At 37.9% G+C, this 17,060-nt stretch overlaps 1 protein-coding gene across 8 annotated transcripts in view; it reads right to left on the bottom strand.

The window, feature by feature from the left end:
• The window catches only part of PTPN14 (protein tyrosine phosphatase non-receptor type 14), a 109,604-nt gene that overhangs the window by 17,229 nt on the left and 75,315 nt on the right, over window positions 1-17,060 (bottom strand). For all 8 annotated transcript variants that reach the window (XM_035564885.2, XM_050709381.1, XM_035564880.2 and 5 more), the window contains 8 exons: window positions 15,897-15,964; window positions 12,901-12,971; window positions 11,150-11,237; window positions 9,329-9,417; window positions 7,529-7,616; window positions 6,889-6,971; window positions 4,518-4,575; window positions 1,566-1,644 (listed from right to left, as the gene is read on the bottom strand). In XM_035564885.2, coding sequence (XP_035420778.1) covers window positions 1,566-1,644; window positions 4,518-4,575; window positions 6,889-6,971; window positions 7,529-7,616; window positions 9,329-9,417; window positions 11,150-11,237; window positions 12,901-12,971; window positions 15,897-15,964 — 624 coding nt within the window. The remainder of the gene's footprint in view (window positions 1-1,565; window positions 1,645-4,517; window positions 4,576-6,888; window positions 6,972-7,528; window positions 7,617-9,328; window positions 9,418-11,149; window positions 11,238-12,900; window positions 12,972-15,896; window positions 15,965-17,060) is intronic.

Below are 17,060 nucleotides of genomic sequence, written 5' to 3'. Positions count from 1 at the left end.
ACAATTTAACGTACAAGGACTCATTCAATGTTATCAACACTTCAAATGCAGTCTGTACCAATGGTTAGAGAGGGAGCTTAGTGTGTACAACTGTAGGGAACATTTGGTCTTGGGAGCATCCTTGAGTCACCGAAATAGAACTAAAGCAAAACTATCCCCGGAAACTCTCCCAACAGTTAGCAAAATACGGTAGCTCAGATCCCTGTGGGAGACATGAAATGAGAAAGAGACAAAATGTTTTTTTTTTTTTTGGCTGGGGTGGCAAGGTAGAAAAGGGATGACACCTCTCTCAGTATCTTGGAAGGATTCACTGCTGATGCTACCACCTTAGAAATCCAGTGCTGCTAGCCTATGGTAATCCTTAAAATTATCTTTTCTGCTGATGCACTGCTCTCCATTACTTAACGTAGTGTCTGAGAATGAAACTGGAAATCCTGCTTCATACGAATCAACGGTTTTTGAGGATTGGAAGTACAGAGGTATCAAGACTAAGGAAAAATATGTAAAAAAAATAGTTCAGCTAAGAATATCTGAGAGGGAATCAAGTTGTTAAAGATGATGTCCTGCATCACAAATTTACTGCAAGACTGTCCATGTCAAAAACCTTGTAAGAAACAAGTAGTAGCTCCCAAATCTCTGAAATTAGTTTTTCAACAATACTGAGAAATCTGTGGTAAAAAAGAAGGAACTTTACAGTTCATCTAAAATTAAAATCAAACCTCCCCTTTGAAAGGCTGTGCTTAGCAGTAAAATAGCAGTAGCCACTAAGATAAATCTTCTATTGTACGCAAGGAATTATACTGAATGGCTCCTTTCAAAACTTATCAAATTCTACCTTAAAACTAGTCAGACAACCACAATTCTAAAATGCTATCACGTGTGACTAAGAGCACTTCAACTGTACTTCTCATGAACTGCTGAGAAGGTAGCCTAATAGGCCTGGCTGCATGTCTTCCAAAAGGTGGGGTGGTTAAGGGTGTGAGACTCAAGGTTTTTAGAGGCTGGGCTCTATTCCCAGCCTTGATCAAAGTAACCCGGTACAACCTCTTAGAGGATTTGTTTGTCAAACATGGGGGTTAAAGTAGTTAACCCTCCTTAAGTTCATATGGATAATAATGCAGGCAGATGTTGGTTAAAGTCAGCAGGAAATATCTAAATATTATCAGTTTTGTGACTATAGCACACTGATTTCTCCTATGGCAACAGATGTTCTACTGTCTCCTTTTCCCTCACTCCATTTCTCTCCAAGATCCCAGCTGGCACTGCCTTTGAGTACAGCCACCATACTTCCTTCAGAAATTATTTTTTTCAGTTCATTTAACTGGAATGCCAAGTCTAAGATCCATATAATCATGTACAGATATTTTAGAGAAATTTTAAAACTGAAATTTGACTTTAAACACAAGACTTACTGCAGTATTAACTATAAAACTGCTAGCTGTCCTCCAGCAGCAACTCTAATTTGACCATGACAGCACTAGAATTCTAGATATAAGGGGGTAGTAGCTTCTCTGTATATGCATAAAATTAAAGTCCTCCTAAGGTAACATATACATTCTACGTACCTTGCGAATTATGTGTTTCAGTGTAGTGTTCTCCACACTGGACATGCATAGGAGGCAGTATAAATGGATGTTGCCTTGGCTGAAATAAAAGCATAGGTTAAAAAAGCATTAGGAATTCAGTTTGCTAGAATTTTTGCAGATGAAACACAGGAAAACATAGGAACTGAATACTGTTCTTTCTTACCCAGATGAACACACATGCTCAGCTCTTCTTTACAGAACAGAGAGTAACATTTTGTAAATTGTTAGGTTTTGCTAAGGAACCCAAAACTGACCATTTAAACTCCTTTAAAGTAAACCACTTCAGAAAACATTCAGACTCACAGCTCATTTAGAACTTTTGAAAAGTTTATTAAAAGCCCTTACCCTTGAACAATTAAAACAAAACTAAACTAAAAAAAAGACACACAAACACCTAATCAGGACAAAAGCAGAAGATGGAACAAACTCAAGGCCCTAGAACACTGTTATACAAGAAACAGGAGCGCATACAGACTTGAAATAACTCTGCAGACAACTTGAACATTGGATTCCCCTAGATAACGAATTGGAGCCTTCCTTGAACAATCTGCACTACAACAAACTTTTTAACGGTACAGGTATCACAGGGGGTAATTCAGCATTAAATTAGTAGAGTTATTTACAGGGAAATAAGCCACAGCTGATGTTATATTCACTAGCTTGTCCATCAGTAAACTGATGAATTTTGCAATTTCATTTTACCACCTGCATTGTAATGTCCTGTCTGGTGCTGCTGAGCAGAGTTTATGAAAGCATGCTTTGATATACAAGGAGAGAAGGAAGATGCTCTTGTCTCGTGAACATGTCTTCCTTAACAACAGAATAAGGGCTTTTCATCTAGGCTGATTTAAGTAGTTTGAACTATTAAGGAATTCTGTGGATGCCCAAGGCAAAATACAAATGCCAAACAATTTAGCTTTGCCTGCATAAAATGAGCACCAAGCAACAGTTTGCCACTGAAGGGGGGGTGGGGAATGGGTTAAATTTACATTTTCTTTGTAAATGGGGAGAGGGAATGAGAATCAAAGAAACTGAGTGCACGTATGAATTCTTGCATACAAAATGGCTGTGTTAAGCCAGAGCTGGAAGATGACGGGAAATATTTCTGCTAGACGAATTATACTTCTAAGGGTATAAAACCGTACGCTCACTGAACGTTTCGGGTAAAGGAGACTGCTCCTGACAACCCATGTATGACAGTTTAGCCTGGAAGAAGCCAAGATGTTTGAAAATCTAACAAATAGTGGGTGGAGGAAATACGCAAGGAAGGAGGAAGTTATTCCTACTGAGAACGTACAAATTTGGAGCAGACAGTTGTCTTTGAGATAGGTATTATGAAATAATGGAAGCTGTTCACAAATGGGCTGAAGGCTCCCCCCCCCACCTTTTTCCTTTTTTTGAAGGCCCATCTGCCTCTTCAAAAGAAATAAAGAAATAGGACTGAAAGCTTAGAAGTGTGGAGAACTTCAACATCCAACTTAAGGATTGCTTGGATTAAAAAAAATAATAATAATAATAATAAATCCATTATTTAAACATATCACATATATGGAGGAGGTTTTGCTGGAAAACAAACATCACCAGGTAGCCTGACAGGAAAGAGATAGAGTGTAAAATGGCTTTAAAATAATGGTTAATAAAATACAGGCTCACTATGATGCCAAAACAATGTTATGGGTCTTAATCTAAAAGTAACATGCATGATCCTCAGTCGAGTGGTAGAGCCTCACCCCAAAGACTCCACTTGTCTTCCTATCTATGCCTACTGATTTACTACCATACAAGACAAGTGAATAGGTAGGCAGATAAAAGGTGTACAGAGCACAGAACAGTCAGGAGTCTCTCTCCCCAAATAAGAACTGTACAATAACTGTACCAACAAGTTAACAAAACAACTATGAAAAAACATTTAAAAGTTCATCATGAATAGATAGTTAGCAGTCCAGTTCACATTTTAATTGATGAGTATATATTTATTCCTCCCCTTGATCCTTCTGAGCCTTTTTGAAAAAAAAAAAACAACTTGTTGCCTACATGTGTTCAAAACAAACAAGCAGCAGTATTTTTTTTTTCCTGTTAACAAGTAGATTTACATTTTCCTTATCTAACAGAAGAAGGCTCTCTCCTTCCCTTTGTGATGTATCTGAAGCTGTAGCATAAGAATGCAAAGCACATTTCATTTCTTCACCTTAAGTTTTTCAGTCATCTCCAGGGACCAAACTAGCAGACACCAAAAATAATGTAAGTGTGCTTAAGAGAACGTGATATACAATCTCTGTGTAACACCCCAGAAACATGCTGAGAATGAAATGACAAAGGAATCTGAAGTCAAGATTTCAGGAAAAAGTTGTATTTATTTATTTATCAAGATCAGTTAAAATGGAAACAGACTAAGAAAAACTCAGAGGTCTTGGACCGATGATAAAAGTTTTACTTAAAATCACAGTAACTTCACATAGAGAATAAGCTCTCAACCCAAGAAGCTGAAAGTAAACAGTAAAACAGTGAAAGCACACTTTTTACAAAAAAATGAGGAATAGAAGAAACAAGATGAGAAGCTCTAAAATTACGCAATGGTTAGATTTTGACATATACAATGTAAGACATTTCAAGTTCTTTCTAGTCTGCAGAGAATTATTTTCTCTACATATTGAATTTAACCTCAATCCAGTAGAAAAGATGCTTAGTTTCTGTAGGGCAAATAAAAATATAATGCCTTGAAGACTAATTTCTAAACACTCAGTGATGATATTATCCAGTTAAATTAATCAACCTGGGCAACCACACCCTTGAAACTCATTCCAATCATATTGCCTACAAGAAACAAGCTAATGTGCTTATGTGAAATTTAGCAAATATTCCATTTTACACAATGCCCCATTCCATTAGTAGTGCCATAGACATTCTTAAAGAAAACACCATGGTACATACCAAAGACGATCTACTCCAAGTGGGTCGTCGTCGGATAGGGGGAGGGGAATTTGATTGTCTGTGGAAGAAAAAATAAAAAAATAATAGAAACTGCAGTGTTTCAATTCTAATTCACGAATGAATGGGAAAGACAAGAGATGAAGAATCTGTAAATACTTGCTCATTCATGAGATTAAAAAATATGAATAAGATGAAAATAATTCAGGTCCTTCCCTAAATACAGACAGTATTCTAATTCCAAAATATACATGCCTTCTGTTCAGTATCCTACTTAGCTTATTTGGAAACACAAGGAAAAAAAACTTCATTTAAAAATGAATCAAACAAAAAAGTCTCTTAAGCAATAAAAACTGAACATGCCACGCAGGCATCGTCTCAGATGACTTAAAGTGAACATTGAAACAATGACAATTTTATGAAATTCATAGCAATCACTCCAAAGCAATGCACACAGATCATGAGGAAGAAAGCAACTGGTTAGATGATACTAGCAGAGGCAGATACAATGTTAGAGTAGCCAGGTGCAGTGGAAAGCAGGAGTGTGGGAGGAAGAAAATTAAATAGGAAGAGAAACAATTTGAAGGAGGCAGAAATACAGTGCTTACGTGAAGAGAGGAAAGGTGGGATTTCTCCTCTTACAGTTTCTGATCTGGTGAATGATGTTATGTGCAATTAGAGGAAATGCACACAGGAAAACAAACAACTACAATTTTAACACAGAGGTCAGGAAAATTACTTGGCTAGAAAACAGACACTGGCATATGCTGTCATCAATATCTGTGGTCCTAACACAGAAGCTCATATCGCATGAGACTGTGGTAGGAAGGAAGGCAATTATAATGGCAAAAATACATTTAAACTCCAGTTATTTCTCTCACTGACATCATGATGTTCCCTATTTTATTAGTCCAAATATTTGGAAGCTGTATGTGAAGCTGATACATACACTCAATTCATGGTACCCACATACTTATGGCTCAGTAGTCAGAAATAAACATCATCAAAAGCTATTGCTTCTGCAGTCTGGATTATGCACTGTAACAGAATAGTCCTCTCTGTTGACCCCAATAAACAGCTTCGAAGGGGAAATATTCTAATACAGTGGGTGATGGTATTTTGTTTTCTCTTTTTTGACTGTCACAGGGAAAAGACTGAGGAACTTCCTTTGAACTTAATTTCTCTGAAACTACTATATTTAGCACTGGACTAATGAAATGCATTATATGCTGCTAATAAAGGTCTTTTCTGGTCTTCCACTCGCTTCCCGAGAACTGTAAACAATATCTGAAACCTAATCAACATCATCTTCCTGTATGTGAAAAGATCACTGTATACAGTTCACCTCTTCAGTTTCTCCAATACTTGTAACTCAGCGTATGTTTATATACTGTGCGCATATGTAATACTAGAAAGTTAGACCTTCCAATCTTCCCTTCATCATTTTGGCTTTATTTTCCAACAGATGGCATCACCCAGCTGAACAGATGGGATGCCCAGCCCTAACTAGAGCTGTTGTTGGAGATGAGACTTCTTTATAGCTTTGCAGCTAACTAAACTGGTAAGTTTTGCAATGAATTCATGTTCTCATTGCTATACAAACGTGGCATATTATAAAAGTTTCACAAAACCCTAGACCTCTTAAAACTAAATTTACCTCAAACTAAAAGTGGCCGTGTAGTGGTATAAATGAAACGTTCTCAGCTAATAAACTTACTTTTGACTTACAAAAAAAGCCTTATGAATTCCTCCAGTTAGGGTGACTACAGCTGTGAAAGGACTATGTCATGGCCAGTTTCTTAGTAAGTGCTCAAAGCAGTGCCTGTAAGAAACTCTAGATTCAGATTCAGTCTCTGCTGAGTCATGCAACTATGACTAGGCTGATGAACATTCCCATGTGTCCTGCCTTGCTTGCTGCATATAAGAAGTGAATAAATTATGGTACCTAAATTAGAAGAGGATAACCTGTGTTCTCCACGAGCCTTAGAAGCTACCTGGGTAACGCATCCTCAAAACACTACTGTAATTCATATTTTGGCATGTTATGTCACCTTTCACTCCAGTTTATACTAACACTCTGGGTCATGAACAGCAGAGACCAAGGGCTTCAATTCATTATTCTGTCAGATTTGGCTGCTTGGTGAGCAGTATCCAACAGGGCTCATGCATCAAGCCTCCCAAGGCTCAGAATTAAATTTCATTCTCATTCTTCTGTTCTAGCTGGTGGTTAAAACAAAGAGAAAAAAAAAGGCAAAGTAGAACAGAATAACTGACACAAGTGACTAGAAAAAACAAACAAAAACAGACACGGCAAAACTCAGAGCACTTCCAAAGCAGGGTTGTCAGAACATAACTCTGAAGAAAGAGTACTCACTCTGTGCAGATTTTGTTCTGTTTGTAAAACTTATGTCTTGCTGCAAACAGCCGTGAAATATATTTGGCATTTTCAAGATCATCCTTTAAACACAAGAAAAATCAGAAAAAAAATAAATCATTCATTTTGTTGTTCTCACCAATAACAAAGAAGAGTTCTACAAATCAAATTGCAGTAATGCTTGGTAAGGTCTGTCATGTACAGGAGCTGGCTGCCAAGAACACGTCTAGTGCCCTCAAGAGTGTTTAAGGCATTGAATTACTGAAATACAGTGGCATGCCTTTACATGCTGCCACTTCAGTGCTAAGTCACAGTGGGAGGGGAAGAGGGACGACAACAAAAAATGGATCAAGGTTGCTGGTCCAGTTTCTACATTGGCCTTGGTTCAGCGAGATGTAGAGCGATTTGAAGAAGTGCAGAGCAGCACTGCACCCCTCCTTGAGTTTCAGTGTGTGTGTGTACGATAACATGGCACTGTGGATGTTTCATCCAACAAGCACTTTTTTTTTTTTTTTTTTTGCAAACTTCCCAGCATATTACACTTTAGTATGCTTGGAGTGGAATAAAAAAGTTTTTTTTTTTTGTATCTATGTTCTATATAAGCAGATTCTTGATAACACTGATTAGATCTTTTTCTTACTGTGTGAAAAAGCACATTCTCTTCTTTGTTGATCAACTCTAGAACAATCGAAGACTTGTTATGTGCAATATTCCCAATGTCATTCCACCTGTAAGAGTTAAAAAAAAAAAAAAAAGTGGTAGAGTTTGCCAACACATACACTCAAACATTTCACAAACACATTAAGAATCCCTTAGTCAACATTAGTCTTGTTTTATGGGAAAGCTTTTCAGTAGCTGTTTGGTGAAGAATCATGGTCAGGAAAATGAGGAAGTCAAGCTCTGATTCAATGAGTGAGATTATTCTGTTCTTAACCCAAAACAGGAAAGTTAAAAGCTCTCTTTAAAAACACTGATTTGAAGAATCACAACAGAAGGTACATCAAAAATACATTATAATAAATATTACACTGAACTGTAGCATTTTTGTACAGAGTGACTTTAACAAGATGGATTTTTTTTTTTTTTTTTTTTATAATATAATGCCATTCCTCTCCAAACTCTGCTTCCAACTTTCCTACATAGTCAATTCTTCCTAAAGGAGGTTAACTTGACAACATGGTTATGTAGGCTATGCATACCATGCTAATACCCTGTTTAACGTTCGCAATCTTTTTTTCAAGTAATTGTCAAGTTACCCAAGATCAGAGTTATAATCTTCTTACAAATAGCTGACAGACACATTGGCGTACATTGCATGCAATCCATGGAGATGGAAAGGACTTGTTTGTTCTGTTTGCAGCATGCATTCCTCTTCATGTCATGGCAGGATGCTTGAAGCGCATATTTCCAAAGAGTAAGGATCCCAGCACCAACTATTATTTCTACATTTAAGAAACTTCTTGCTTTTGTCACCTACATTTTCACACGTCTTCAGAATGGCACAGTTAAAATAATTATCTAATTTCTTCACAAAAGTTCATATGCAAAACATCAGCTCTATGGAAAAGGTAGCCCTGACATTTTTGAAGATGACCGCTTAAACCTTTTATAAGGTGCAAAAAAAAAAAAAAAAAAAAAAAAAACAGACAAAAACAAAGAAACTGAACACCCTTCTTGCTCAAGTCTGATACAAGCCTTAGCTAATGACTAAAAATGAGTGTACCTCATAAAACAATTTTTTGGCTGCATAGGTGTTGATATTCTAACAGCAACAAGGACTAGGAAAAATCCACTCCAAGTTGACTTCAGCATTAAGAGAAATACCCAAAAGCAGCAAAAAGAAATGACAGAAACACCACCTTCCCTGGAATCATGCAGATTTCTAGCAACACCTTCATACAGAACAAATTTTTATAAGAAATAACAAAACCCACAATGAAGGTCAATGGAATGGCTTCAGTGATTCTCAATAACCAAAACAAACAGCAGTACAAACATATAAGTGACACAGCCAGGATTTTCAAAATTACAGAATGAGAAAGTTCAGCTTTTTTAGCGGGGTACCTAAATATAGCAACCAGATTTTCAGAAACACTGAGTGCCTAAAGCTGCCAACAGTGAGGTTTAACAGATTTGCATTCAGATGCATCAAAGAAGCAGACACAAAGGCAAGCAAAGAAAAGGGATCAAAGCCTTGTAAGTAGAACAAGATACATGACAGACAACTATGTCTTTCTTGCTGTCAAACCCATTCAGAGACATCAGAAATTATTCTTTATCACATCTCTTACGGCCAAGAGGCCAACGCTGAAAACAGTGAGGTGACTACTCCTTAGTTAGAGCATTGGCACTATTGAAGTCACATACGTAAGGAAAAAAAAACCACACACAGAGCTCTGAAAAGAAACTCACTTTAAATACAGAAGTCCCTAGTTTTTACCTATAGATCACAGTTGTCCTTCCAATTCTGTTTTTTATGAAGATTCCCATGAAGAAAATACCAAGGTGTATGTCGTTTCCATGATTATCCTGCACAAAAAGAGTATATATTTAGTTTAATAAAGAAACTGGCAAAGACGTGCATAAGAACACATGCTGAACCACCAAACAGAAGCTATTCTTCAGGACGAATGTGGGACTAACCCTTGACTAACCTATATTTTGGTGCTTTATTGGACTCTGATTTTCATTATTTCAAAGCAACTAACACTTAAGTGGATTCATTCTGTTGATTACTGAGAATAGATTAAGGCTAAGTGAGCTCGAGGTTCTCCTCTATGAAACAACATGCACACCACAAACTGGCGTTTGTTATATAATACCCCACTTCCCCAGTAATTGTGATTATAGCTATCTAGAGCCTGTATGACTACCAAAAGCAACAGTCCTCTTTTGCATTCACAGTATTGCTCCAGTCATCTGTTAAAACATGCAGAGATTTCAGAAAACCACACCTGGAGATGGAATCCCTCTCAAAAGCTCTACCCTTCACCCTTCCTCTTTTAAAGTACTGTGTAGAAGTTCACAGTGTGTCACCCTAAAGAAGTATTTGTTGTATCTTTATACAGATACAGCCTTCATTGTTTTTCAATTATTGCTTAAATATTCATCTGCTTGCATCATGTACTGTCCACTGTTCCTGCACTGCTTTTCAGAAATTCTGTTGTCTACCCATGTCTCCTGCACATTCCCATTTGAAAAGCATGTGCTCCTGCTCCGTTTTGCAAACTTTTTTTTCGTAAAAATGCCTTTTATTTTCGCTAGAAACGTTTAATGCTGTTAACAAAGAGGTTTTTGAACATTATCAACAAAAACAACTCCTCACAGCTTCATATATAGCATATATACCACTTCAAAGTGGTAACGCAAATAGCATGGTTAAAAAGAACTGCTAAAAGGAAGGTATAAAGAGTAGTTCATGCACTACACATGCCTAAGTTCTAGGAATCATGAAGTGCCCCTGCGTTTTAAAAGATCAGATTAGAGCTGTTCTCCTGGTCTTCTTGTACTTTGTCCCTGGAAGGCAGCAATGGACTATCCACATTTGTTTCCAATTACTAAACATTCGTCCTTCAGCAAACAAACAATGGACACCAGTTTTCAAGCCACGGCCTATGAACTGATTTTCGGTGCCGCTTTCATCAGAATACTTCCACCTATACTACAAGGCAGCAGAGGTCCTACAGCTGACAGTTTTTAGTTTAGGCTGTTCAGAGAACTTGTATCTCCTTGTCCTGGACACGGGGAAAAAATCTGTGTGTTTTTGTCTATATAAATATACATATACTTATGCATACATATGCAGATATCTCTATATAAAGAGAAGAAACACTATTAGAAATATGTGTAACAGGAACAACAATAACAACATCTTTCAGCTGTATATTCAAATGCAGTTCTATTTGTCTACAATACCAGCCTACTACTCTTTCGTACAAGGCTAACATATTTCTGCATTTTTGTAGAGCACCCAGTCCACCACTCATACTTACCTATCATGCAATAATATCTGCGGGAAGGCTCTTGCACATAGCAACCTTTTTTGTCAAAAAAGATTTTGGTGGAAGGAAAGTAACAGCAGAGGCCTAAGATACCCTCGTGCTGCAGCATGCATTCAAACTACCAGAAATCATTTCATCTTCTGGAACAGAAAAACAACTCCTGCCTCTTTTGGACGAACAACTTGCATGTGTTACAAAGGTTGCCACAGACTCCTACATCATTTAACTTAGAGGTTTCTGTATAATATATGCTGACATACCTTCACAGGGAAAGTTTCCTGTCCAAATCCATCAAGGCGTTCCACTTCATTGATGTACATTAACTCAGCCTCTGCCGCTGTAATGCCACTGCAATTGGAATAACAAAAGGCAGCAAACGCTTCAATATTACATGCATGCAAAAAATACTAGTGCAAAAAATTGGGAGATTCACAAACCATTTCACAAGATGCTTTGTAAATGCAGCCTAGAAATGTACAACAAAACTTTCAACGCTAGGATCATAATCTGGAAGGGGAGGAATTTTACTGTATGCTTCTAAGGTAAGGTACAAAGCATTAGTTCAAATTACAGCAGGAACGAACTGAACTGATCCCTTTACTCAGCTTCTTCTGCATGCAAACGTTTTCCAAGCTTTATTAAAACATCGGGCCATTGCAACAGGTTGTGCCTAGCCTTGGATGGCCAGTTTGAGCCACAAGGGTTCTAATTTGCATAACTAGCTTAAGAATTCACTAAAGGTGCTTAAAATGGCCTAAAAGTAAAGACCTATATATTCATATTTGCTGTTCAAAAACACAGGCACTGAATCCAAATTTTGAGCAGGTTCTCTTTCGTAACAGAGAACAAGCCATCTGAAAAAACTTTGACACGCGTGTCCACACATGCTCCTGTCACAGCTCAGGAATTCAGACAGATTTCAGTTCTCAAAAGCAGGTCAGAATAGATTGCAGGTTGTTCCAAAAGAAGGTCACTTAATGTTTCTCCTCTTTGCTCCTCCTTACCACAGCATATAAACAGAAATATAGGAAACCAACAAATACCTAGGAGAAACGGGGAAAGAAAGAATCTGGAATTTGATCTACCTGCTGAAATGAGAATAAGTATTTGTTCTGTGTGCTGCTGAAATGGCACTAAAGAGCACAATGGGGGATGGAAATCTTCCCTTTCAAGTCTGGGAGTTAACCAAGATCACACAAGCAGCCTGTGGCAGAGATACTGAAGAACAGAACCAGGTGTATGCACGGCCAGCTCGGAAACTAACCCTTCGGCTGCAAAGGCCCAAGTTTGCATTAAAACTCACAATGAAAATGACCTTCAACTCACACATTTGTGTTTGCCCCTTTAGGATCATTTTCTGGCATAAAATGGGAAATGCTGCACCTTTCCACATACTATTCCTATAGCATTTCACATAATCAAGTTTTAAATGCAGATTCATAACATAATAAGAAAGATTATTTCCAATGCCATAGAGGCGCTGATGTTTTTCTAAGAACCGAACTCGAGAACTTTGAATTCTTTTACCACAAGGACACCTAGATGACATGAAAGAGGTCTACTTACAAAGAAGGTATTTGTTCTGGAGCACTAATGCGCAGGTTATTAATTGGTGACAATGTATTTTAGCTTTTCCACAACTAGACTTAAAACCCAACAAGAAAGGGATTCCACCTCCTGTTATTTTCATTTGTGTTACACTGAGAGTGTGCATAACCCTCCCTCTCTTGAATGAGAGAAAACCCTTGAACAGACCCTTGGACAACCCCCGATCAAGTCATGAGGTCTTTTACCATCAGGATTTAAACGAAGTCAAAAAGAGAAAAGAAGTCTACTCTGTAGCACCACTAGTTTTACACATACTCATTAAACCTCGTGGTGGAAATTCTCATTTATTTGGGATTCTTGTGCACACAAAATGTCCAAGGAACTGAGGCAGATAATCTTTTGTAACAGACTAAAAATCCAGCTAGATGTAGCATAATAGTAACATGGAGATAGGCTACCTCACCTATGAGTTCGGTGTTCCTGTGCAACCTTTTGCGTCAACTCTTCCAAGACAGCTTCATCTTGGGTCCAGTCCTGTAAGAAAATGAGGTAGCATCAAAAGCTAGTCATCCAATGAGAGAGAGAATAAAATACAAGACAGGAATTATGATGGCATACATTTCAGGGTTGTTTCCCGTTCGTGTTCTTGCACGTAGTTACACAGAGAGAACCTAGCACCAAATACACTGAAAATTCAGGGCACATATCCAAGCACAGGGTGCTGAAAATATGCAAGAAAAACACGTCGAACTTTTTTTTTTATTATTTATTTTTTCTAAAAAGATACTGCTAGAACAGGGTTTAGGTGGCTTTTATTCTACAATACAAAACAGAGTACAGAGCATGGATAAGGGATCTTTTCCTGAATAAGGACCAAACAAGCCTTTAAAAGCACTTGGAAGTTCTATAAACGATTATATACCTTTTTCAACAGACCAAAATATTCCATAGACCATGCAAATTGAAGTCATGGGTATTTTCTGTCCTACAACCTGCTGGTACTGCCTTCCCTACGTTAATAGGAATCAAAAATTTTGCTCTCTCTTCAAACGTAATGAAATTCACCTTACACTTGCAACACATTTCTGAGTAGAATTTATCCTCCACAAATATAATCGCATGTGTGGTAGAAACAAGTCTGAAATAATTGCAAGCAAGTTAATAAATGAAGTCTGCTCATAAATTCAAGGCAACAAAAAGGAAGCTGAAAAATTTTCTTGCAAAACCTCAAAGTCCTTATTTTTATTTTAAAAAGCCTTAAGGCTGCATGTAACGTACTTAAATACACTGCCTGTTTCTTGCTCAATGGGGCCCTCCCTCTGATATTTGCTTCTGCCACAAAAAAATGTAAAAGTGGTAGCGTGCTAATGAAAAATGGCATGGTACATGCCTATGCACAGCTACACACCTGTGGGGTGTACTGTGTACATAACTTTGTTCTTTTTGCTGCTGAAGAAATGCCATTTGACACACATTGTAGCCTCACAAGATCAAACAGTACAAATGTAGCTGCCCCTCCCTCATTCACCAGCTCCCTTCGCTAATGAATTTATGGCAACGTTCTTGTTGGAGGCTCCTTCTATGCCTGAGATTCGCTCGCATACTCCCACTTGCTTCAGGACTAGTTCCTATCTGCAGCACTTCGCAACTGTCACTGAAGTTGCAGTGAAATATTTACTGTTATGTTATCCACTCCTCCCCAGAAGGGCAGAGACGAGAAGTTAAATAAAAGGAAAGAGATGCCTAGAGAAAAGTTGATTTAAGAGTAGGCTCCTGAAGACTGCAGGAAGCTGACACTTTGCTGATCTTGTCAAATTTAGTGGTAGCAGCATGGATGAACAGCTAGATACCACAAAGTGAGCACATCCAAAACGGAAGGGAGCTGACCACAACACAACAAAGGCAGCTGACTCAGAAAAGGAGGTCCTAGGAGGTTGGCCTGAAAAGTAAACTACATTTAAATGCGGCTTGAAATCTCATCTGGATGCTTAAATTTTCCAGTTCTCCTCTGCCCCCACCCCTTTTTTTTTTTGGTTTTGTTGTTGTTGTTGAAAAGAAAAATACCATCAGCACATTGAAAGAACTTTGCAGGAGTAATTTACAAAGTGACAACTTGACTACACCTTCCTGTCTATAATTTCATCCATCACCTTTCCCACATACACTACCATATGACTTTGTAAGCCATCAACCATACACAGGATCAACAACTACCTATTATTAACATGAAATCCTTGTTGCAACAAGAATAGATGAATTAACAGCTGCTCTGCTAGTCAAGCTAACAGAAGTTCCTTAGTGAAAGGTCAATACTGAAGCCATGTTCTAGGTATCAAAAGCATATTCAGATCTCTGCGTATTCATTATTTTCTCCTCTTTCTGCTGAATTTCTATATTCAACTGTCTGCTAGCTTGAAATTGCACTTTGACTTGAAGACACTGTGCAAGTGTTACCTTTTTGAACTTGGGAATTGACTACCAACTTAGAGAAGGCTGCAGCTTCTATACTGTCAAAAAGTGAAGGTAAATGGGATGAAATGCTTCTGGAAGTATGTTTCTCATGCCTTCGAAGTATAGTGAGCTTAATCACTCTCCGTCTACCTTGACACTAATTGCAGAAGGAAACCACATGCCTGATTTCTAGGAAGTGACATTTAGGGCAGGGGAACCCCAACCCACTTCCAATTTTTGTTTCTATTCTGAGAGAATTCCAAGTTCTTTTTCTTTTATGAAGCTTAGACTCACTTCCTGTGTTGATGGAGTTGGCGGTCAAAGATAAAGCCAGCCTCTATCTGAGCAGGTTGTAGTGTTGTGTCTTGCCCCCCTCCCCCCAACAATCCATCCTCCCAGATGGGCTTAGTGTCATGGGTTGCAAGTGCTTGGCATTTATCACCAGTTTCTAATGTCATCAGTGACCTAAAACAATTCCCTCAGCATTCAAATTATGTGCTAGTTCCAATTCAAATTTAAAACAAATTTACAGCACTGTCCCTGGAGGATATTTTGAGAACTGATTCATGCTTCTCTTCAGTCTAGTAGTCAGTTGATGTAAATTCGCATTCTCTTGAGCAAAGACTGCATGATTTGTCCTGTGACACAACATTTATTACATCAGCAGCTTTCATATCCCTTTATAACGTGCCATGTTACTAATACTGCAGTATGACTAATATACACCTTTCTAAATAGCTGCAAATGCTTTTTTGATTCAAATAAGTACACTTCTTTTGTTGACAGCTGTTCCCAGAGGAGGCTTAACAGGAACTGAAAAAGGGCTACATTTCCATAGCATATATTCATTCAGCTACAACCAAGTACATTGCAGGATTTGGGGAGCAAAGTTTACATCCGCTGCTAATAATTTAGCACCGGTGCTTTTATTGTTATCAACAAAGCCATCTCTGAGGCATGGAGAAATTATTCAGAGAAGACCACAAGAGAAGAGGATAAGGAACTCACCATAGGAAACAAGACATATTCTCGGAGGAAGTCATGAGATTCAAACTGATTATAGTCTCCAAAATCCGCTGGAAAAAACAACACAGTTACTCATTTTAGCACTTGCCACACGTTAGGACCACACTCAGTCTTTGCACAGATGCCTAACTTCAAGTGGGCGAGTTCTCTCTGAAGCCACAACCCAGGACAAAGATTTCTGTTTGTACTTTAGCTTTTAACACGGAGGTCTGAAAATAAAAGCTTTATTACCAGAGATCAAATAACAGCCAACAAGTATTTTTTCTCTTTTGTTCCTTTACATTATAGCCATTTGCAACGATTTACTATCAGACGTGCAAGAGACTGGGATATTCCAGTTTCTTTAAAATGGCATGTACTTTTACTTCTCCAAAATCCCCAAACCTGACCCTGACCAGGCAAAAAAAAATTAACCTAACTCTGCTACAATTCTACACAATTGTAAGAAAGATGCTTAGCTTAACAGCCTAGAAGGTTAAGATCAACTAGCCAATTATACTAAAAATTGCTGATAACCAACATGGCTGGGGGAGGGAGCGTGCGGGACAAGTCTTGTCCTTCTGCAGCCAATACAACAGTCCAGGCAACGTGTTAGTTTATTTGACTGGCCCTTCAGACTTTTCTACATTTTTCTGCCTCTTCTGTATATCTTTGAGACATTCTCATCTGCATGATCACTTTCACTTCTAAGTCAGGCTGAGGATTCTTGTCTAAATGTCCTTGAAACTGTAGCATTTTGAAAATGCTTCCTAAAGGCTAAGCTACTTTAAACAAAGAAAGTGTATATATGTATGTATCTGTTAAATACACAACAACTTATATCAAAAGAATATCTTGCCGGTAGGTTTCTATTTTATATTAATTGAACTGGATCAAACGCCATCTACAAGATTCTCTTATTATAGAAGCTGGAAATCCCCACCGTAAATCATATTAGCTAAACATTCTTTCAAAGCTTCTAGACAACTTTACATATTGCAGGATGCCAAAAATGCAGTTTCATTTTGTTTTCACCTCAGAGTTATGTTTTAACATAAACATAAAGAAATCAAAATGGACATGAAACAGACTCTGTAAGTTTAAAAGTAAGTATTTCAAATATCTTCGTTTGCCTCACATGAAAAGGACAAAAGGAGTAACACAAGG

Source organism: Cygnus atratus, chromosome 3 (assembly GCF_013377495.2).
Source record: "Cygnus atratus isolate AKBS03 ecotype Queensland, Australia chromosome 3, CAtr_DNAZoo_HiC_assembly, whole genome shotgun sequence".
Lineage (NCBI taxonomy): Eukaryota > Metazoa > Chordata > Aves > Anseriformes > Anatidae > Cygnus > Cygnus atratus.
This window is presented reverse-complemented; position numbering and strand designations above follow the sequence as displayed.